Source organism: Rhinopithecus roxellana, chromosome 2, assembly GCF_007565055.1.
Source record: "Rhinopithecus roxellana isolate Shanxi Qingling chromosome 2, ASM756505v1, whole genome shotgun sequence".
NCBI lineage: Eukaryota > Metazoa > Chordata > Mammalia > Primates > Cercopithecidae > Rhinopithecus > Rhinopithecus roxellana.
The window spans coordinates 123633995-123656891 of record NC_044550.1 but is presented as its reverse complement, the minus strand read 5'-3'; the positions used below and the strand labels follow the sequence as shown (position 1 = coordinate 123656891).

Sequence of the window (22897 nt, the reverse complement as noted above, 5' to 3'; positions counted from 1 at the left end):
AAAGTGCCATTATTATTTAGACATTAGGTAGAAGGCTAAGTCTCAACGTTGTGCTAATAGTAGCATCGTTTATCCCTGGACTAAGACCTCCGCTCCTGGTCGGGGAATCAGACTGCCTGGGCGGCACTCCAGGCTCCACAGCTCCCCACCTGTGAGCTCCTGGGCAAGTCACTTGGTCCGGATTTCCTGACGTAGTATGGGGGAACTGACAGTACACACAACACAGGGCAGTGGTGAGAAACAGACAATGCAAAGGAATTGGCACAGCACTCAACAGACAATATAAGCTAATATATACTCTGCCTACACACCGCGTTTTAGGGTTAATTGAAAGCCACCACTCACGTGACCACTCCCCTGCCCGGCGCCAAGACGCGCTGAGGTCACGACGTTGTGCGGCGCGCAGGCGTCAGCAAGCTGCGCCGCCCCACTCCGCGCCGCGCGGCGCCGCGCCTTCGGGGTGCTTTTGGAGCTGGTAATTGGGCAGAGCTACTCGGGATTTATTGTCTTCGCTTCACAGGGTCTGTTTGAGTCATGTCCACCGGACCCTACCCGGGGTACCTTTGAAAACAAACGGGCTCTGTTGCTTGTCGGTACCCTCTCCTGACGCCTCCGTCGCCCGGGTCATGTGGACCCTCGTGAGTCGGGGCTGGGGGTGCGCACGCACTCTCGCGCGGTGGGCCACTGGGGCCGCGCTTGGGCCCGCGCCAAGCTTTGGGGCTGCTCCAGAGTCCTGGCCTACCTGCAGGCTCTACAGCTCCGCAGAATTCAAGGTGACTGCCCCCTGGAATCTGATAGAGCCACGTTGTAAAACATTAGAGTACCCCATGCGATCTTGGAAATGTATAGGACTTTCTGCTTACAGGGAGGCAGAGCAGAGTGTGAGCACTACTCAGGTTCCCGACCCTCCGCCGTTCACTAGTGTGACCTTGGGCAAGTCTCTAACTTCGTAGGTTTTCTCATTTGCAATGTCAAATGTTGATTTGTTTACGCGAGCCACTGGTCGAAGTGCGTTGCGGGTATTCATCTATTTAATTCTCCTAAAAAGTCTCCTGAGAAAGTTGCTAGTAAATATTAATATAACGTCCATTTTCCTGCAAATTAACTAGCTGTGTGGCCTGGGCAAGTTACTTCTTTGTCACTCTCCTGCCTCATTTGTTGAATGCGGAACTAATCAAACATCCAGTGACTAATTGGTGAGATTTGTGTGATGTGAGGAGTGGACTTTTTTAGACTAATACCTAGAATGCAGGAAGTGCTCGATCTGTCTTTGTAGTTTTATTATTTAATTCTACCTCAGCCAGAGCAAACCTGTGTACTTTTGACTCTGGTGGGAGAGGGTGAGAGGTTCAACAACACTGATAATTGTGAATGGATACAGTTTAGGCAGAAAAGTGAGGTGACTGAAGGCAAGCTATAAGTAGGGAGAAAGACAAAACCTTATAATTAATCAACTTTGGCCCTAATATGCCTGTGGTTTCAAAAATGGATTTATATTGCCATTCACAGTTTTAAAGTTGGTGCAGTTCTCTACCTTTTGAACTGAAGGGAAAGAAAATCTACAGGGCAGACATCAGAATTGGCCTTTTTTTGGTGGGGGGGCAGACTTTCAGCTATAATTGTGCTTTTATTATCTGTCTTATATGGGGCTGTTATAAAAAAACTTAAAGCTCATGTGAATTTTATATTTCATTTTAATTTTATGGTTTTGATGATTGTGAAATATAGAGTTGATTGGAAAGAAATGTTTAGAGTACGAAAAACTGGTATATTTTGCTTGATAACAATCTCTAGCAGTTTGTGATGTGTTTTAGTAAAAACGTTAAAGATGTGTACACGTAAAACCAGGAGTTCCATTTAAAAATATTTTTAAGTTTTAAGTGAAAGTCTTTTGTTGGATGTCATCTATTTTTCTTTCTCACCAGAGAAGCTGCAAAGTAGCAAAGTGGTATCTAAAATAAAATTTTGAGGCTCAGTTAGAAACACAGATTTTTAAATAAATCTGATTCCTGGTTAAATGTGTGATAGGAGCAGAAAATTTCTTTCAGCTTTTCTGTACCTCCGTTGCCTCAAAAGTTACTGGACAAGGTATTCTCAGGTCTTTAGAAGTTCTAAGTATCTTAAGTTCATTCACGATAATAAATTCAGTTCCTGGTTGGCCCTAAAAATGATGTAGAAATGTTAAGGGATTATTATTTAGCTGTATAGTTACCTTTGACTATTAAACTGATGTTCCTTGTAATATAAACTTAACCGTATATGTTTTTATTCTTAGAATAATGATATAAACAATATAAATGCTAGAAATGATATTGTTCAACTATTAAAAGAATATTCTTTGAATTTTTATACTTGTTTGATAGTATGCAAAATTTATACTCTTAAATATGGTATTTCCCCTTTCTAGGAAAAACTTGACATGTCTAGGTTTCCTGTTGAAAATATTAGAAATTTCAGTATCGTTGCACATGTGGATCATGGCAAAAGTACTTTAGCTGACAGGCTCCTAGAACTTACAGGTATTTCATTTATATTACATACTTAACTGATGGCTGCGAGTTATTGAGAATTACTTTTACTCTTAAATTTTAATTTTATACGTAATATTCTCTTTTTTTAAAAAGCCCAGAGAAATATCAGTGTTTCTGTTTATAGGGACAATTGATAAAACAAAGAATAATAAGCAGGTTCTTGATAAATTGCAAGTGGAACGAGAAAGAGGAATCACTGTTAAAGCACAGACAGCATCTCTTTTTCACAATTGTGAAGGAAAGCAGTACCTTTTAAATCTCATTGATACACCGGTAAGTTTAATATTAATTTTGCATTTATTATTAAAGTCAACATTGTGTCAGTAGTGCAGATAGATCCTTGTTTAATTTTTGAACTGAATATTAAGCATCTGCCTTTGCTTTTTGTTTTCTCAGTGTTCTTGTTTTAGTGTCAGTTGTTTCAAAAGTGTAGGGTACAAAAAAGAAACAAGTATTTAACAACTTTTACCAAGTCAATAAATTTGACATAATGCCCTTTCCTAAAAAACTACCTCAGATTTACAGGTATCAATATTTTTTGTTTCTCAGGGCCATGTTGATTTTAGTTATGAAGTATCCAGGTCACTTTCTGCTTGCCAGGGTGTTTTACTTGTGGTTGATGCAAATGAGGTAGGCATTTTTCATTTTGTATGATGTGACATGTGATATGACATGACTATTTGGTTGTTTCAAGAGTTTTTCTTTAAAATGTGTTTTGGAAATAGAATTTTTGTGTTTGAAAAATAGATTTATTACTTATTGAAAATCATATGGTTTCATCCTATTAACTTGAAATATTATTACACTAAAGCATTCTCTGGAATTAACTAGTTTTTAAATTGGAATTGTTCAAAAGATTATTGTATTTTCTTTGAAGTGTGACATCATGTTATCAATGCATCTTACCAAAAAAACCCCACCAACTTTCGCATTTCTTAATCTGAGGTTTCTATAACCATTTTTTAGCAGATCTTGAGAATAAATCATTAGTTTCTGATCATTTTAGGTGATTTTAAGGTGATAATTTGGGAAGTATTAGGTTTTTAAAAAATCAGTAACATTACTAAGCTCTTTTGTGGTGTAAACCATAAAGACATTCAGCAGATGACCATATAAGAGCTGTGAATATACTAAAGTAAGCTTTTGATACATGTTTCTCACAAACTCTTCATTCAAAACCCAGCTTTTTTTAGTGGTGGTGGTGGTGATGGTGTTGTGTTAAGCCTTTCCTGATCCCATCAAGGAAAGTCAGTCTTGACCTTATATAGGCAGTACTGGGCTTTATAAACCGCCTTGATGACTGTGTTCTTTACTAAGCTTTGAGGTCCTTGAGAGTCCACGTTACATCTTTTGTTTCTCCAATGCCTGATGTATTTCCTGGCACAGAAAAGGCCCTCCAATAAATGCTTTCTGAACTGAAACGAAATATTACAGAGAATGATTCAGATGCATGGAAAAATAGCTATCATAGTTGATTTGCCGTGTACCTTTCCTTAAAGGCTTCTTGTCTCAAACTTAGTAGACTGTTTGTTGGCTCACTCTACTTGGTGTGGTTATTGCTTTACCATCAGCGATTTTCATTTTGATCCCAAAGACATAAGTTGGAGAGAAAAGTATGAAGGGTAGCTACGTGGCATTTTGTTTAATTTTATTATTAGCATGATGCAAAATCTCTTGATGAAGATGTGTGGAATGGTCTTAAATTACAAGTTTTGTGATAGATAATAGAATGGTCATCTCAGTGTCTTGTGTCTTGATATTTTCAGGGTATTCAAGCCCAAACTGTAGCAAACTTCTTTCTTGCCTTTGAAGCACAGCTATCGGTAATTCCAGTTATAAATAAGGTAATTAGAATGAGACAACAGTGTTGTTATTTTACTTTCTAAAAGTACAATTAGTGTTTAAATGTCAGTTGTACTATTTATTATATGAGGGATCTCCAGCTGTTTATTAAATATATTGGTGGGATTTATCTCTTTGAATTGTGTGTAACAGAAGTGCAACTTAAACTCACCCTTGCACAGAGTTGAGAAGATAGTTCCCCTGAATTATCTTGCAGTAACTGAGGGCCATTTCTGTAGGGAAGGGATGCAGGGCAGATGAAACATGTTTGTCCAATTAAACCATACATAGGAAAAGAAGAGAAATTTATAATCTAGGAAGAAACAGTACAGCACATGAAGCATGACAATTTAGTGCTAAACTGAGCTCTGTCTATAAACTTCCATTTCATATTTTAAAATTAATTTAGAATCTTAATTTTAAAACCTGCATTGCTTTAAATTATATTTATTGATAATGGAGTTAAGTTTAAAAGAAGGCCATAGGTAGGACAGCTTATTGTCAGACTTAATGTTATATTTAACTTTTAAAATCAGTTCACATGCTGCTTAATTGATAAATTACTACTGATCTCTTCTGCTGCCCTGGGTAGCTAACTGCTTAAGGTTTTTTTGCATGCTCTGCTACCTAACTTCTCTTTTTCAATCATGGTTATTAAATTGTACTGCTAATATAGAGATTATTTTACTGCTTTTGAAAAAATATCATAGAGGGGTCAGTTAGGTTGAAGTGAGTAAGCTTTTAACTACCTCCGAATACTGTTAATATGTAATACATCTTATCATTATTATACTAACACATAATGGATTTTTTTTTTTTTTAAAGATAGATCTGAAGAATGCTGATCCTGAAAGGGTTGAAAACCAAATTGAGAAAGTGTTTGATATTCCAAGTGATGAATGTATTAAGGTAAAATACTTTCCTAAAAAGATTATACTTTGAAAAAAGTCGCAGGAAATTAGGCTAAGTGAAATTTCATGGTATTTGATAACCTGACATTATATGCTATTTTTTATAGTTTTGCAAATTTCTTTTACTATTAATTTCCTTTGATCCTTACCAAAATTCCCTTTTATATTGTTGGGACATACAGAAATTATTGGGATGCTGTAGTTAAAGGAACTGAGGCGCAAAGGTTTTAATCACTTTCCTAAGATCATGGGTTTAGTTAGCCAATGTGCCAGAACTAAAACACATGCCTTCTGAAACTCCCTGCGGTATTTCTTGTGTGTCATTTTGCCCAGTGGAAATATTGTCTTTGAAGAGCAGGTTCAAACTAATTTCAAGGCATTTGTGTGTATCATTCTTGGAACTGACAAAAACCTATTTTATAAAAAGCTATAGTAGTGCTAGGAAACAATGGATTTTATTTATATCAAAGTTGCTACCATTATAAATTTGAATTTTTGTTTACCTTTTAAATGATGATTTGCTTGTTAAACAGCCACTGCCAAACTGCTATGCTACATGGTAGTGTAAAGTATGTCAGCGCAGCACTGTAATGTTTTTCTTTCAACCTCATTTAATTTTCAAAAGAGCAAGTTATACATGGTTTTATATTTTGGATTGTGTTATATTGAAATGCAATTAACTATTCTGATTTTAATCTTAATAAAATTCATTCAGATTCTTATTTGGTATATGCCAGCTAAGAGTATGGCAGTGAACAAGACAGACAAGACCCCTTCCTTTCTGCAGACAGTCAATAAATAAGTAAACAAAGAAGTAACCATAGGAATTATTGACTAGGATAGAGTTTGTCGAGGAAATTCATTTGACAAATTGTTATTATTCTAGGTGAAATACCATAATGAACAGTGAAAAGTCTTTTTTCTTAGATGTTATGACATGGAATAGCTTAGCAAAAGCATCTCTGATAAACTGAAACATGGAGGAATGAATAATTTTCAGAAAAGCATTCCAAGAAGAGAAAAGAGCATGTGTAAAGGACTTAAATTAGAAAAGATTTGGCATGTTTACTGATCAGAAAGGTAGATTGGATGAGAAGGCTTTGTAGGGGTATGCAGGAATCAAGTTATGCTGGGACTCTTGTGCTAAAGAGCTTGAAAATTATTCTGAGGCAATGGAAGGATTTTAAACCAAGAGAAACAAATAAATTCAGGTAGCCTTACAGAGAATGAATCAAAGAGGTGTAAGAAGAGATACAGGGAATCCAGGTATGAATAGTAGCCCAGATGTGAAATTATTATATCTTAACTATCCATATGAAAAGAAAAGGAGATTATGATCCAGGAGGAAACAACATAACCCATAAAACATAACAGTTCATTGCTAAACTGAGCACTGTCTACAAACCTCCATTTTCATACTTTAAAATTAATAAATAACCTTAATTTTAAAATCTGCATTGCATTAAATGATGTTTCTTGATTTGGAGTTAAGTATATAAGAAGCACGGCTGCCCAGAGGCAAGATAGCTTGTTGTCAGATACAAGAAATGAACCATACCGTTCATTTGATTTCTTTTTTCCGGTAATGTTAAGCTGCTCTGTATGGGCATAGAAGAAACATAATTGGATGCAGTCAAGGTTGAGGTTTTGCCAGCTGCCTCTAATAAGGAGAGAATAAAAGGGGTTGAACCAGAGTGATTGTAAATGATGGATCTTGGAATCCCATCTGGGAAAGAATAGAAATGGAGTGGAGGGTGGAGCTGATGGACAGCATCAAATAGTATATTCAGTAGTTACAAGTTAAGGACTGTTGTAAAGAAGGTGCTACAGTCTAGAGCAGTAGTTGTCAGTGTTGGGTGGTTTTTGCCCCTGGGCAAATATTTGGAGATATTTTTGGTTTTCACATCTTGGGAAGGATGCTACCAGCATCTTGTGGGTAAATGAGGTGCCCTGGTTGCTGCTGAACATCCTGTAATGCACAGGACGGCCTCCCAAAACAAAGAATTATCTGGCACAAAATGTCAGTAGGGCTGAAACTGAAAATTCCTGGTCTAGAGTGAATGTCAAGGGTAAGAAGTTTGAAATCAGGATTTCAGAGATAGTCCATTTATTACTGGTGATAAAGGTCAGTCATACCATGTGGTTTGAGTGTTGGCTTGCTTTTCTGGTGTGAGAACAGTAAAGTTAGTAGTAAGATGCCTTAATAATATTACATATTATTTATTACACATATTATTTATTCACACAACAACCTTGAGATTTAGGCAGAATATGAATAATCACTTCATTTTTTAGACGATGAAATTTATACTCTAGGAGATAGATACTGGTGAAATAAATGCTTTCAATGCAGAGACATGATTGTTACCCAGATTTTGAACTCTTCGTCTATTCCTCTTTCAATGCCATAATCAGGACTGTCTTGTAATTCAATTCTAGAACTGTAGAACTACCCAATTGTAATAGAAAAAGAGGTATTTGTCAATATACTGTTTGCTTTGTTCTTTTCCTTTTGCTGTATTTCTCAAATTGATAACTATTGGAATTATTTCTTCCTTCTGATCATAAGTCACAGGTCATCAAGATAGAAAAGTATAGTCAACTTTAAATGCTTATATTTTTCACATGTATCTTTTTAGATTTCTGCTAAACTTGGAACAAATGTTGAGAGTGTTCTTCAGGCAGTTATTGAAAGAATCCCCCCGTGAGTATTTGGTGATTTTTGTACTAGTTGTCTCTATTTAATAGTTCAAAAACTGTCTATGCTTAATAGTTCAAAGATTTTATCAGCTTGAACTGTTATTTTAGCTTAACGGATGTGGCAAATATTCTTGCAGGGAGTGAGAATAAATTTATTATGAGGTCTTTTCATGACAATCATTATAAAATATACCTCAGTACATTGGCAGTAATTTTCCTATGCTTTAAGCTGAATATATTTATAAATAATTTGTTAAAACTGGGGGTTATTAAATCTAATATATTTTATAAAAAGGTCTTTTTATTTAGGCTGTTGTGTATCAAACTTTCTCAAGAACTCAAGTACAATATCTAAGTTGAAAACAGGAATTTTATTAAGATTTTAATTTAGTATATATATATTTACTTTTTACTTATATTTACTAGTCCTAAAGTGCATCGCAAAAATCCCCTGAGAGCTTTGGTATTTGACTCCACCTTTGACCAATATAGAGGTGTGATAGCCAATGTAGCATTATTTGACGGAGTGGTTTCCAAAGGAGATAAAATTGTATCTGCACATACTCAAAAGACATACGAAGTTAATGAAGTAGGAGTTTTGAATCCTAATGAGCAACCAACTCATAAATTGTAAGTAATCTGCATTAGTAATTAAAATGCATTTGTATGTGGTTCTATTTCTGCATTTTTCTCAACTTGGTATGCTTAGAATGATCCTCATTTGATAACTTAAAAAAACTATTTAATGCAACTATACAGTAAATGCTCTGTCAGAAGGAATCTTGGGTGAAGGACAATAGAAATGTCAGTTGATACTTTTTTAATTCAAAATGACTAATTATAACTAGGTTTATGATCAAGGGTAGATTGGATCCTATATTGATGTATTTGATGAGACAATGAAAGAGTTAGTTCCCTCCACCCATATCCATGTTGGGTATCATTTTTGACATTTCTTCATAACTAGATTTTCCATTGTAAAGGTGGTATAATAGAAACCTTAATAAATCTTTAGTGTAGATTTCATGGTGAAACTTTGATTAAAATTCTTGGGGAGTGGGATTAGCAAGGGTAGTGTGCATTAGAAAAACACATCTGAATTGACTTGTAAAAGAACTATTTATTGAGTGCCTACTCCATATCAGGTACTGATGAGACATGACCTTGGATACATAATTTGAGCCTTGTAAGGTCCTGTTTCCTCATCTGTAGAAATTATTGAACCAGATGTGAACCAAATGTGACTATCAGATCACATTTGAGTGTTTAGTGTTGTATGTCTAAAAACAGCACTATATTGAGTCAAAGTCTATTTTTATTTTACTGAAATATTTTAACATCTATTTATATTCTGCCATATATACTGAACATTATCACATCTTCATTTAAGGTTCTTAAAGCTCATTCTAAGTGTAAATTATTTTAACTTTGTAGGGATTTTTTTTTTTTTTAAACTAAGCTTCAACTGAACTCAGGATTCGTTCTTTTGCTAAAGGAGGAACATCAGATGTCCAGTTTGTTGAGAGTTCACATTTTTCTTGGATAAAAATTTACCTTTTTTTCCTTTGTTAAAGCATTTGCAACACAATTCATTAATAAAAGACATCACAAATAGTGTACTTATTGTAATGCTTTTGTACTTACTAGTTTCACTGTATTTACAATATGCTTTAGAAACTGGTGTTTAAATTGCAAAGGTTGGCAGAATCATGAAAAAGGTGATAGGTTTATAAGTAGAGAGGTCTAATGGATTGTAAGACCTAGTGTGTTCATTTGCTGGCAAGCTTCAGAGTTTGATAATTGATACGTAGCACTTATTTTCAAAGTGTATGGAAAGTTTGGAAAGTGTATGATAGTTTCCTGGGAAGGTAGAACTAATTGTGAGTTATGTGCTTGAAACATTAAAGAAGTAAATATTTGCATATAATAATTTTATTTAGATATGCAGGACAGGTGGGCTATCTGATTGCTGGGATGAAAAATGTCACTGAAGCGCAAATAGGAGATACATTATATTTACATAAGCAACCAGTGGAGCCCTTGCCTGGGTTTAAATCAGCGAAACCAATGGTATTTGCAGGTGAGGAGCTCACAAATTCAAAGGTTGAGAGCCATGATATTTTTAAACTAAAAGTTTGTCTCAGTGGCTAAGGAAAAAATACACATTCTGATTATATTAAATAACCTCTAATTCTAGCATATTGTTTCACTTAATTCTTTGTGCTGTTTATCAGTTTATAATTTCATATGTATGATGAAATTATATGTGGGAGATCATTTAGGATGTGTTAAGAAATAAGCTCTTAAGGAAGAAGCTGTGATGTATAGAATACAGTAATATAAATTTCTTTCTTATTTTTCTAGGGAGTTCATTATTATATTTGAAACATTTTTCTAATTAGGATGTTCTTATTACTGATTATCGTTAGACACTGACTGAGTACCTTCATCTTCGATAGAGTTTCTTTAATATTGTATTGTACTCGTAAACATGACAGAGAATAATGTTGCCTCAAGTATGTATAATTTCAGAATCTATTACTTCCTTTACTTTGGAGAAAGGAAGACCTGATTGAAGGTCATCAGGTTACTCTGTGCCGAGCATCTAACCCTTGATTTTCACCCTACAGTCTCTCTCACTGGGAATTAGGAACTTTGTTTACTCCTACCTTTAGGCAAAGTCAGTCATCTGGATTTTAGAGGACTTCAGAGTTGTCAGATGAAAGAGAATCAGTAGTGATTCCCATAGTTTTTGTAAGTAAATACCAAAAAGCAAAATTTAACTATGGTTTTAAGTAGATAATCTGCCTTAGAGAATTGAGAGTGGAGTATAGTTTTCATTTCTACTCCTATTTTTATCTAATAATAAAGTTTCATTTGGGTTGTGGGATGTCTTGTGCTTTTGTTTTTGCAATTACAATGTGTTTTCTTAATAGGCCTAATTCCCATGTTTTTTTTTTCCTTTTCCCTGTAGTTTTTCAAAAACATTAAAAACATTATTTGGCGTGCCAATCTAGTTATATATTCTTTAAGACTAATGACTTGTAAGATACTTTGAAACCAAATTATCATAAATTTTTAGCAAACCAGTATTTTGGTCCATAAAATACAAGAAAGTAATTTAAAAGGTAAATGACTAATTTGGAACTTGGCAGCACTACACATGTGGTTTGATTGGTCTAGAGGCAGCTTATCACGTGATAATTAGAAATCATTGTATCCCCAGGAATGTATCCTGTAGACCAGTCTGAATATAACAACCTGAAGAGTGCTATAGAAAAACTAACTTTAAATGATTCCAGTGTGACAGTTCATCGGGATAGTAGTCTTGCTCTGGGTGCTGGCTGGAGGTAAGATTCATTCACTATTTTTATAGGAAAGAAAGGTATAAATGGTATATTTTAAAAATATTTTTATAAGGGAGGTTTTTTTTAAAGTATCAAGTATGGGAGGTATAAAATGGTGCATTGTTCTGGAACATTTACTGAAAATAAGTTTATATTAGTGTAAAGTGAACAAAAACAATTTTTATCTGCCTGTTTCACGTTGTGGATTGACATTTAATGGGTAAGTTTTATAGTGATTTAAAATAGATTCCCAATGGAAGATTTTAATCTTATTTAATGAAGTTATGCTAGCATTTAATTATATTGTGAATTCTTTGACTCAATTCCATCCCTCCCTTAAGGTAACAATATGTTCATAAAAAAAAAAAAAAGAAAAAAAATGAAGCCCATGGGACATAAACATTTTGAAGTTTATCTTTTCCTCTTCCAGGCTAGGATTTCTTGGACTTTTGCACATGGAAGTTTTCAACCAGCGACTGGAGCTAGAATATAATGCTTCTGTTATTTTAACAACCCCTACTGTTCCATATAAAGCTGTACTTTCATCATCAAAATTGATAAAGGTACTTGGTATTTACTACTGTTTTGCATTAGTCTCTTGGAAAAAATAAATGTGTATATATACAATGCAGGAGAAGCTTTTTACTATACCAGTAGCTGATTAAGTATTAAATATTTATTGATTAGTAGTAATAAACATTGAATTACTCTATGCCTAATGAAGAACTTTTTTGAAAACTAATTTATGCAGTATTTTTCTTAACCTGATATAATCTCCACATTATCAAAACTAGTCTATTGCTGATAGTAAAAAGTAAAATTAGTAGTGAAAACAATGTTCTGATTCTAGCACAAAAATAAAAAATGTAATTTTGGTCATAAGTAATTTCTCTCATAAAAAGTGAAGCATTCATTCCGGTGACTGAGAAATTCTAAATTTCAAATCAGTGATGAAGACAATATTGTATTCCATGTAGGTGGCAATCTGTTCATTTTAAGCAAATAATAATTTTGGCAATCTAAATATTTTCCAACAAAATTAACTATTAAACTATAATGTTTTATAAATGTCAGGTTAAAATGTATTTTTTGTCATACTTTTTCTAAATGGTCCGTGAAATATGTTTAGTAAATATCAATAATTGGAATATATTGTTTACTAATACTTATTAATACTAAATGATTTCAGCGGGAGAGATTTTAAAATATAAAGCAAACAAGAAAAATGATCATTATATTAAGATTTATTTTTAAGTATTACTGATTTTTCTAATTTTTAGGAATATAGAGAAAAAGAAATTACAATTATCAATCCTGCACAATTCCCCGATAAATCAAAAGTAACAGAATATTTGGAGCCAGTTGTTTTGGGCACTATTATCACACCAGATGAATACACTGGAAAAATAATGATGCTTTGCGAGGTATAACTGTAATACAATTTAATACAAAATTAGGTTTTAGTCCTCTGAAATAGTGATTTCCAACTTGTTTTAAAAGATTTCTTTCTGCTGAGCATACTGAATTTAATGAGATTTTCATATGTGTATATATATATCTGTCTGTATCTGTACACATAGATATAGATATGTATACTTTTAAAATTATTTTGATTTCAAATAAAAATATTTCTGATAATTTGTGTAATTTACTGATTTGATATTTTAGCCCAAAGGAAAGAAATTTGATAATTAGCTAAATGTATAATTTCTTTTCGCCTTTTTGAGTAGTTTGAAAGATGATTATAGTACTTCAAGGACCATAAATTTGAAGGTACTCCCATTTTGTTTTAGTTCTCACTGCATTGTAATAAATGATTTAATCCACAAATGGTATGTAATTATATTCTTTAAAAATACTTATCTGAAATACTCAGATACATATTGGAAAGTATCAAATGGTGACTTGAGTTTTAATTAGGTTAAAAACTAGATTGTAATCTTGGTCTTACACTTTTAATTTCTCTGGACCTAATTATTTATAAAACAAGAAATTAGGATTTTTGACTTTATATTTAGTTACATTTGATTTACTGTTAAATGAAATAGTGTTTATTTTATTATTATTTTTTTTTGAGACGGGGTCTCGCTCTGTCGCCCGGGCTGGAGTGCAGTGACTGGATCTCAGCTCACTGCAATCTCCACCTTCTGGGTTTGCGCCATTCTCCTGCCTCAGCCTCCCGAGTAGCTGGGACTACAGGCGCCCGCCACCTCGCCCGGCTAGTTTTTTGTATTTTTTAGTCGAGACGGGGTTTCACCATGTTAGCCAGGATGGTCTCGATCTCCTGACCTCGTGATCCGCCTGTCTCGGCCTCCCAAAGTGCTGGGATTACAGGCTTGAGCCACTGCACCCGGCCAATAGTGTTTATTTTAAAATATAAAATTGTTAGATAAAGATTAAAAGCTTTGGTAGCAAGCCTAAGGTAATTGAAATATAAAATGTTTCTCCCTGGATTATAAATACTGCCTATAAGGTTTTTACTAGACCATTAGAGAAATACATTATTCCTCAGTATTTGAGTAGGTTATCATTAAACCCATTTTCTTCCTTCCCTTTTTAGGCTCGAAGAGCAGTTCAGAAGAATATGATATTTATTGATCAAAATAGAGTTATGCTTAAATATCTCTTTCCTTTGAATGAAATTGTGGTAGATTTTTATGACTCTTTGAAATCCCTATCTTCTGGATATGCTAGGTAAAAAATTAATGAGAACCTAAGATGCCTGACCGTTTTTGAAATATTGATGAGCAAGAGTACACTAATTCTTTATTTAGTAATTTCAGCTTTCTTGAAGATAGTTGAGAATCATACGCTAAGGTTAGAATGACTTGGAACAACCTTATAGGTGTTACAGACTACTTGTGATTTGCTTATAGGAGAAAAATTTCCTTTGATTTATTTTCTAACTTTTATTTCTCTTAGCAAAAAAAGTTACTCTCCTTTTCATGAAGAGTTGTATTCCTTGTCTGTTAAGAATTAGACCTAATTTCAAAAATTTACTGTAACCTCAGTGGCACTTTTAAAATATATTTGTATGTTATGCAACCTCAAGAGCATCTATTTACATTTGAAAAATAAAAGTGCATATTCAGTCTGTAAAAAATGTTAAGCGTGCCCCTCCATTAGTGAACACTTTAATAATTTAGTCTTTCTAGGAACAGGTTGTCCACATCATGAAAACCATTGTGTATCTCATAGGAGTACATGGAGAAAAACCAGATAAAAATGAAAGAAGAGTTACTATTAAATAACAAATAAGGAACTCAGGGCATGGCATTCTGAGAGGCTGTTTTCTTGTCGTCGTTGTTGTTGGGGCATATCACTCTAGATACCCCCACTATGCCCTAAAATATTATGTTACAGGATAGTATATAGTAGAAAATAGATATGAAACATGGGGAAGCAGAAGGGGAAAAATGAACATTGACATCTATAGAACTCCCACACAGTGCATGAATATTAATATTAACGTGCAGAGACAAATTTCAGTGTTTAATGAACATGCTACAGTGACTTGGAATTTTAACTTTATTTAATCATCTTGTCAGTGAAGAGAGTTAGCATATATAATTCTTCTTACCAAGGAATCTTCATGTTCCTTTGTATTGAGAATTTTTTTCTACTTTGTCACCCAGTTTTTTTTTTTTTTTTTCTTTTATGTCTTCTTTCAGACAAGACCTTGAGCAAGTAAGTGGCTATGGAATTTAAAGTAAAATGAATTGGGGGGCATATTAAAATTACTAGAGTTGAAAGGAAGATTACTAGGTTTAATGTTTATAAATATTTTTAACAGAAGTCTGTCAATTTTAGTTTGCATTTGGGTACTACTTTCTGAATTATAAGTGGTCTTAAAAACCCTTTTCATTTGGAAACTTAAATACATTTTGAATTTAATGAGAGAACATGATTTTTGAACTACATAAAAATAAAATATTCCAGCTTCCAGCATTAAGGTAATTGTTATGTTCAAGATGGATGTTTTACATATGCAGTCAATTCCACACTTAACAGAGTCATCATAGGCTATGAATTAAGATCAGGGAAAAATTTATTTCATACCAGGAGGCAAGAATCAACTGCAACTAGGTCAGATGAGCAGGGAGTCCTGTGTTATACAAGAACTGTAGTGGTGTCTAATCAAACAGGCATTTGCCCTCAACCCATAACCCCAGTAGCTTTTTGGAATTGCAGATGTGTTTCCTGCATTCTAAGGGAACACCAGAATACCTGTGTTTTCTTTATTATTATTATTATTATACTTTAAGTTCTAGGGTACATGTGCATAACGTGCAGGTTTGTTACATATGTATACTTGTGCCATGTTGGTGTGCTGCACCCATCAACTCGTCATTTACATCAGGTATAACTCCCAATGCATCCCTCCCCCCCCGCCCATGATAGGCCCTGGTGTGTGATGTTCCCCTTCCTGAGTCCAAGTGATCTCATTGTTCAGTTCCGACCTATGAGTGAGAACATGTGGTGTTTGGTTTTCTGTTCTTGTGATAGTTTGCTAAGAATGATGGTTTCCAACTGCATCCATGTCCCTACAAAGGACACAAACTCATCCTTTTTTATGGCTGCATAGTATTCCATGGTGTATATGTGCCACATTTTCTTAATCCAGTCTGTCACTGATGGACATTTGGGTTGATTCCAAGTCTTTGCTATTGTGAATAGTGCCGCAATAAATAGTGTTTTCAACAGAGGTTAGGAATTGATTGGGCTCCTTGGAAAAAGAAAACACAATTTTTATAATGATTTCTTTTGAAAAAATGAGTTAAGAAATTTTTAAGATTTTTTTTTTTTTTTTTTTGAGACGGAGTCTTGCTCTGCCGCCCAGGCTGGAGTGCAGTGACCGGATCTCAGCTCACTGCAAGCTCCGCCTCCTGGGTTTAGGCCATTCTCCTGCCTCAGCCTCCCAAGTAGCTGGGACTACAGGTGCCCACCACCTCGCCCGGCTAGTTTTTTGTATTTTTTAGTAGAGACGGGGTTTCACCGTGTTACCCAGGATGGTCTCGATCTCCTGACCTCGTGATCCGCCCGTCTCGGCCTCCCAAAGTGCTGGGATTACAGGCTTGAGCCACCGCGCCCGGCCAATTTTTAAGATTTTTAATATTTTGGACCACAACATAGCTGGAGCCGTAACAACTTCAAAGTTAAGGACCACGTCTGTTTTATTCTCTTCCTATTTGCTTTGTATTCTGTAGGATACTTAACATGGTATCTTTCATACACTAAATGTTTAATAAGTGATGCTTTCTGAAGAAAGGATTTTAACAGTACTTCTGAAAAGAATCTGTTAATAGAGTATATATTATTGTCATTTTATGACCTTTCTGCTGAAAATCTTTAGAAACCAAACATAATTTTGCAAGTCCGGGCACCAGTTGTTTTAAAATTAAGACAGTAGGAGTATACATGTTCTTGTCTGTGATTGGGACAACTTGTAAGCCTAATTGAAATTTTCTTGTTAGACTTCAGTTTTATAAGTTAAACATTTAAATACTTGTTTTGACTAACATTGCAAGCTTTGACCACATTGTTAAAAGTAACAGCTGAAACTAAGTGCTTGTTTGCATGCTAAACTAGGCTCTGTTTGGCTCTGTTTAAACACGTATTATGTACTAGGCATTGCTCTAAGTGGTTTACATGTATTAACTCATTTAATCCTCACAAAAGCCCTCTGAAGGGAGGTGCAAACTGAAGAGCCAAATAGGAAATTCAAAGGTCTCATTTATTAATGGCATTTTATGAGTGTCATAGCATTTATTTAAACATAGAGTTGTCGTTGGTAATAGAAAGTTAAACAAAAACCCAACTCATAAATCTGAAAATGATCCATTAATATATAGTATTGTCTGAAGCCTGCCAGCTGCTGGGAACATGGGAACGCATGATATTTGTCTTCAATAAACCCTTTTCTTTGTCAGGTTCACCAATTTATTTCCCTTTCCCCTATAAACATATTCCCCTTGTTTTTGCCCTTGATTTAATAAACATAAAAAGATAACATTTAGATACATTCACAAGAAATTGTATGTGTAATATTTTGATGGAAAGTTAGATCTCTTTGGGAAGTGTAATGTGGTAGAAAGTAGACATTCTGTAAAGAGTAAAAAAGGTAATCTCTTGGGAAGTGTAATATTTATCACTTGGACTTTTTTCCTTTTAGTTTTGATTACGAAGATGCAGGCTACCAGACTGCAGAACTTGTGAAAATGGATATTCTACTGAATGGAAATAATGTAGAGGAGCTAGTAACTGTTGTACACAAGTAAGTTGAATAGAAACTAATCATGGAATGTGAAAATACTCACTTTTGATATGTTTTTCACTTATTTTTGTTTGAGCAGCTGCATTTAAAAAACTTTTAAAGGTAATTAAAATAGAGTTCACCCTACTCACTTTGCTTTCTCTTCTTTTTCCACACTTCTCTCTGGACTGCTGAAAATAGAACAGAGCTATAATAATAGCCAAAAAGAATAGTGTAAATAGAAATGTTTCCCCTTACCTCGTTAAAAAAAAAAATGTTTTAAAATTTTTATAATGATGGATTTAGAATTGGGAACAAGTTTTTTTGTTTTGTTTTGTTTTTTTAGATGGGAGTCTCATTCTGTCGCCAGGCTGGAGTGCAGTGGCGCAATTTCTGCTCACTGCAATCTCCGCCTCCCGAGTTCAAACGATTCTCCTGTCTTAGCCTCCTGAGTAGCTGGAACTACAAGTGCGTGCCACCATGCCCAGCTAATTTTTGTATTTTTAGTAGAGACGAGGTTTCACCATATTGGCCAGGATGGCCTTGATCTCTTGACCTCTGATCTGCCTGCCTCAGCCTCCCAAAGTGCTGGAATTATAGGCATGAGCCACCACACCCTTTTATATTTGTAAAAAAATTATAAAAAGGAAAAAACCCACGTGTTCAAGAAACAGCAGATTGGTTAAAATGAATTACAAAGCACCCATATTGTTATTTTCAGCCATTAAAACTTGTGGAGTAGTGTTTAGTGACAAAAATGTCTATTAAATAAGAGGGTAGAATATATCATAAATACTGATCATAACAAAAATATGCAAAAAAATGACTAGAAAGATATATGTTTAAAATAAACATTCCAAAATGTTTACCATTTTCAGTGGCTCAGGAAAGAGAATCAAGAATGAATTTCTGTTCTCTAATGTTGTATTTCTAAATTTTCTGTAATCATACATTGCTTTCTTAGAGAAGTTGTTCATGATTCAGAGAGGAAGAGATATTTATGATAAGTAAGTTCCATTTGAAGTTCCTTAAGAGATCACCTTTACATTGATTATGCAACTGGCCTAGAAAAATACTTGAAATATTCTTATTTAGGATATATAAACAATTGTATTTTTCTGTCTCAGAGACAAAGCACACTCAATTGGCAAAGCCATATGTGAACGGCTGAAGGATTCTCTTCCTAGGCAACTGTTTGAGATAGCAATTCAAGCTGCTATTGGAAGTAAAATCATTGCAAGAGAAACGTGAGTTGAAATTGATTTTTGTTCTTGAGCCAGTTTCAGAAATGATATACCTAAAAAGTGAAAGAATATTGAACATTTTAACCTTGGCCTAAGCTTTATTCTTACTTGTAGAAACAGTATGATAGTGCTCTCCATTTTTCTGATTTAAGTAATGACTGTTAGTTTGAATTACTTGTATAACACCATTGGGTGATGTGATTTGCAGTTAGTATAATGTATATGGGTTTGAGGAACTGTTTTAATTTCCACTCATATGAATGTCTATAACTGAATTTCCCAGGTAAGGAATTTCTTTATGGTTTTATCCCTTTAGGTAGATTATAAATTAATAGAAACTGAAACTAAAAGGTTTTGTCTTCCAAATGACAAAATTACAATTTTTTTTTAACCCAAAGTATTTAATACCACTTCCCCACTTCCCCAGAGCTAGGGAGGTTATAAACCAAGGAATGCCAATACCATGTTAGGATTTGCATTCTAGATTAGGGACCTCACATGAATTATAGTAGACATGGAAGATAGGCTAATTTCTGTAGGACACGGAAATGTAATACATAAATCAGAACACTGGCTGGGTGTGGTGGCTCACAGTCTGTGATCCCAACTACTTGGGAGGCTGGGGCAGAATTGCTTTGAGACTAGTCTGGGAAACATAGACCCTGTTTCTTAACAAAAAAACAAAAATAGCAATGAAGAACACTGAATAAGCTGCTCAGCTTGTAACAGCAGGTGCAGGGTGTGTCTTGTAGCACTTCCCATTTCCTTTCCTTAATGATACTAAGACTTCTGGGAAATAGGAAGTATCTCCTCAGTTATGAAAAGTTGAAAATTGCTATTAAAGTCTACCTTTACTCAAACCTAATGGGGAAATACAACTATCATATTAATATAGACTTGAGGTTAATTTTAGGCCCACTGTTTGAAATACATTACATTTCCTAACACAATTTTGCTTCGGTTATTCTGTGTTTCATAAATACTGAGATCAGGCAGAGTGGAGATGATAACCAGGGAACATCCTGGAAAGTGCAACTTAAGACAGTTAGCAAATGCTCATTCTAACATAAGTGTGTTGAGAGAATACCTTAAAAAAACAGGTTTTTCTCTCTAAAGGAATACATAAAGATGGAGCTATTTTCAAAATTAGAGTGATCTAGAAATTTCTCAAACATTATAGAAATAGATTAGTTTATAACTGGTGGGGCAGATATATTAATCTTCCTAGCCACTCCATCCACATTCAGTAGAGGCAATAAGATAATAAACATGTTTTGTTTTTCTGAAGTAGTAGTGGTAACAGTATTTTTAGATTGAGTAAAAAATAACGAAATATTTCTTGTAATCAAGGTCACATCATGCTTGAATTTGGCCTAATCAAGCCTACCACAAGCCTTGACCTTTTTTTCTTAATGTGTGTTGACAAACATGTTGAATTCGTTCTTTTATGCCAAGTACATGAAAATAAATACAAGAGCATTTGAAGTATCTAATTAATATGCTTATGGAAATTTTACATAGGTAATGATACTGTCATTAAAATTTTCTAGTAAAGGGGAGATTGTTTTTGGTAAGAAAGTGCTTTTAAACAGTATAATGTAATTATGTACTTAAACGAAATTTTCTCTTTTACAGTGTGAAAGCCTATAGGAAAAATGTTTTGGCAAAATGTGTATGTATCTAGTTGTATTTATTCTACTTTACAACTTTTATGGGTTTTAAATCAAAGGGAGCGTAAACTTACTGATTTCCATTGTTGGTTTTTATACATTATTTCCAAGTTTTCTTTTTGAATAGGTAAATTTCAGCTTGACCACGGCAACCGGTTCATTTTGCCCATATCCTTAAATATTTTTTCATCTTATTTATAAAATAAAAATTTACAAAAGAATTATGAAAATTGTTCTTATATGTAATACTAAGGAAGATTCTTATAACAGTTATTTCTATGATCTGGGTAACATGTTTTCTTGATCTAACATATAATGAAAGATTTTGAAAACAATGGCTTTATTTTACAGTTGAAATGTCTGTCTCCTGACATATGCTTTGCCAGTTTGCTGTTATTCACCTGTTAAAAAATTATTCTTGCCTGAGCTTGGTGGCTCACACCTGTAATCTTAGCACTTTGGGAGGCCAAGATGGGCAGATTACTTGAGGCCAGGAGTTCGAGACCAGGCCTGGCCAACATGGAAAACCCCCATCTCTACTAAAAATACAAAAATTAGCCTGGCCTGGTGGTGCATGGCTGTGATCTCAGTTACTCGGGAGGGTGCAGCATGAGAATTGCTTGAGCCCAGGAGGCGGAGGTTGCAGTGAGCAGAGATCATGCCACTGTACTCCAGCCTGGGTGAAAGGGAAACTCTATCTCAAAAATTAAGAAAAATTATTCTTAAATATAGTGAGAATTGAATGATAATTCTTTCTCCAAATGCTCAGTATAGTTTTTGGCACATTTATTCCTGTGTGATTAAGAGTTTCCTATATTAGACTGTGGCTTTATAGTCAAAATTCCAAGCCTAGAATCAGTAATGAGATTGATAATTCTTCCTTGACATGCATATTATAATACTAGGTTTCCTTGGGGATCTTCACCTCCCCAAATTAAGGCTTCACTTAATCCAAATTAAAGCCTTTATCATTCTCTGACAGTAAAATTAGGATCTGCTAGGAAGATTAGAGAGATGTCTGCCTTATGGATAATAATTTGGCATGGTTATTAAGATTGTACTGATGCCTCTGTACTCATATGATTATTTTCTCTTTAGAGTGACTCAGACTTCCAATTTTTAAAAATATTTTTCAGTATGGTGGTGATATTACCCGAAAAATGAAGCTTTTGAAGAGACAAGCAGAAGGGAAAAAAAAGCTGAGGAAAATTGGCAACGTTGAAGTTCCAAAAGATGCTTTTATAAAAGTGCTAAAAACACAATCTTCTAAATAATTGGTGGGAAAACAAAGAATTTTCATAAATTAAAAACTATCTGCTTTTCATTTCAATTTGTAATATGCTGACAACAGAATGGTAATTATAAAATTTGCTTGTTACTTTCAGGGTATTCAGGTTCAAATAACCTAAGCCTTTCGTTGAAAGGGAGTAATGAGTGGGTAGATTAAGAGGTTAGATTTTGAAGCCATGTTGCCTGTTCTCAAGTACCTGTTCCAACCACTCACTAGTAAGGTGACCTTTGCCAAATTAACCTTTGTTTCCTCTTGAGTAAAACAGAGATTATATACTACCTACATAAGTTGTTGTGAAGATTAAAAGAGGTAATACATTAAATATTCAGGGGTGTAGGCACTCAGTTGTTAAGTCCTTAATGCAGTTACATCCTTAAATGCATTGTAAGGTCCTTAGAAACTGACTTTAAGCAAAATGTCACGTAGCAGGTCCTTGAATGATGACATTTCCTTCTAAGTGGTTTATAACATTGATGAGGAAAAAAAATTGGTTTATGAATCATTTCATTATTATTTATTTATTTATTTTTTGAGACAGAGTCTTGCCCTGTCGCCCAGGCTGGAGTGTAGTGGCACAATCTCGGCTCACTGCAACCTCTACCTCCCGGGTTCAAGAGATTCTCCTGCCTCAGCCTCCATTACAGGTGCGCGCCAGCATGCTTGGCTAATTTTTTGTATCTTTAGTAGAGATGGAGTTTCACCATGTTGACCAGGCTGGTCTCGAACTCCTGACCTCACGATCCACCCGCCGTGGCCTTCCAAAGTGCTGAGATTACAGGCGTGAGTCACCCTGCCCAGCCATGTCATTTCATTTAAAGTCACAGTTTCCATGAATCTCAACAAGTGAGGACCTGCTATATTTTGTTGCGTGCAGTTTTTCCTTACTGACACTAAAAGGCTACATACTTAAGATTCCATCTACTTTAAGTTAAAGGATTTTCAGAATCACCTTAAGTGTCAAATTTATTAGCAGGATTAATTTATCTGATATGAATTCATTTATTAAACAGAACTCAAATAACATACTAACTAGACATCTGCTCTAGTTCATGATAAAATGTTTATAGATTTTATCAGGTTGTTAGTTTGAAACTAAATGGTTTACATC

The 22897-nt window shown here is 34.5% G+C and overlaps 1 protein-coding gene across 6 annotated transcripts; it reads left to right on the top strand.

The window, feature by feature from the left end:
* Positions 1 to 379: 379 nt before the first annotated feature.
* LOC104674693 (translation factor GUF1, mitochondrial) lies at positions 380 to 22376 on the top strand. 6 transcript variants are annotated; one of them, XR_004053953.1, is made up of 18 exons: positions 380 to 773; positions 2408 to 2519; positions 2656 to 2804; positions 3081 to 3161; positions 4298 to 4375; positions 5199 to 5282; positions 7924 to 7988; positions 8411 to 8614; positions 9925 to 10064; positions 11211 to 11334; positions 11762 to 11894; positions 12612 to 12755; positions 13892 to 14025; positions 17504 to 17605; positions 18712 to 18831; positions 20464 to 20500; positions 21635 to 21853; positions 22328 to 22376. XR_004053953.1 is itself a non-coding variant. In XM_030919399.1 (17 exons), exons 9-17 carry the CDS (start codon positions 9959 to 9961, stop codon positions 21770 to 21772), a joined length of 1038 nt encoding a protein of 345 aa, XP_030775259.1. In that variant the 5' UTR covers positions 380 to 773; positions 2408 to 2519; positions 2656 to 2804; positions 3081 to 3161; positions 4298 to 4375; positions 5203 to 5282; positions 7924 to 7988; positions 8411 to 8614; positions 9925 to 9958; the 3' UTR covers positions 21773 to 22076. The 6 variants fall into 6 exon arrangements, 5 of the variants coding, with proteins under 5 accessions (XP_030775259.1, XP_010377387.1, XP_030775254.1 ...); XM_030919399.1 differs by lacking the exon at positions 22328 to 22376 and having other exon boundaries at positions 5203 to 5282; positions 21635 to 22076; XM_010379085.2 differs by lacking the exon at positions 22328 to 22376 and having other exon boundaries at positions 21635 to 22076.
* The last annotated feature ends 521 nt before the right edge of the window (positions 22377 to 22897 follow it).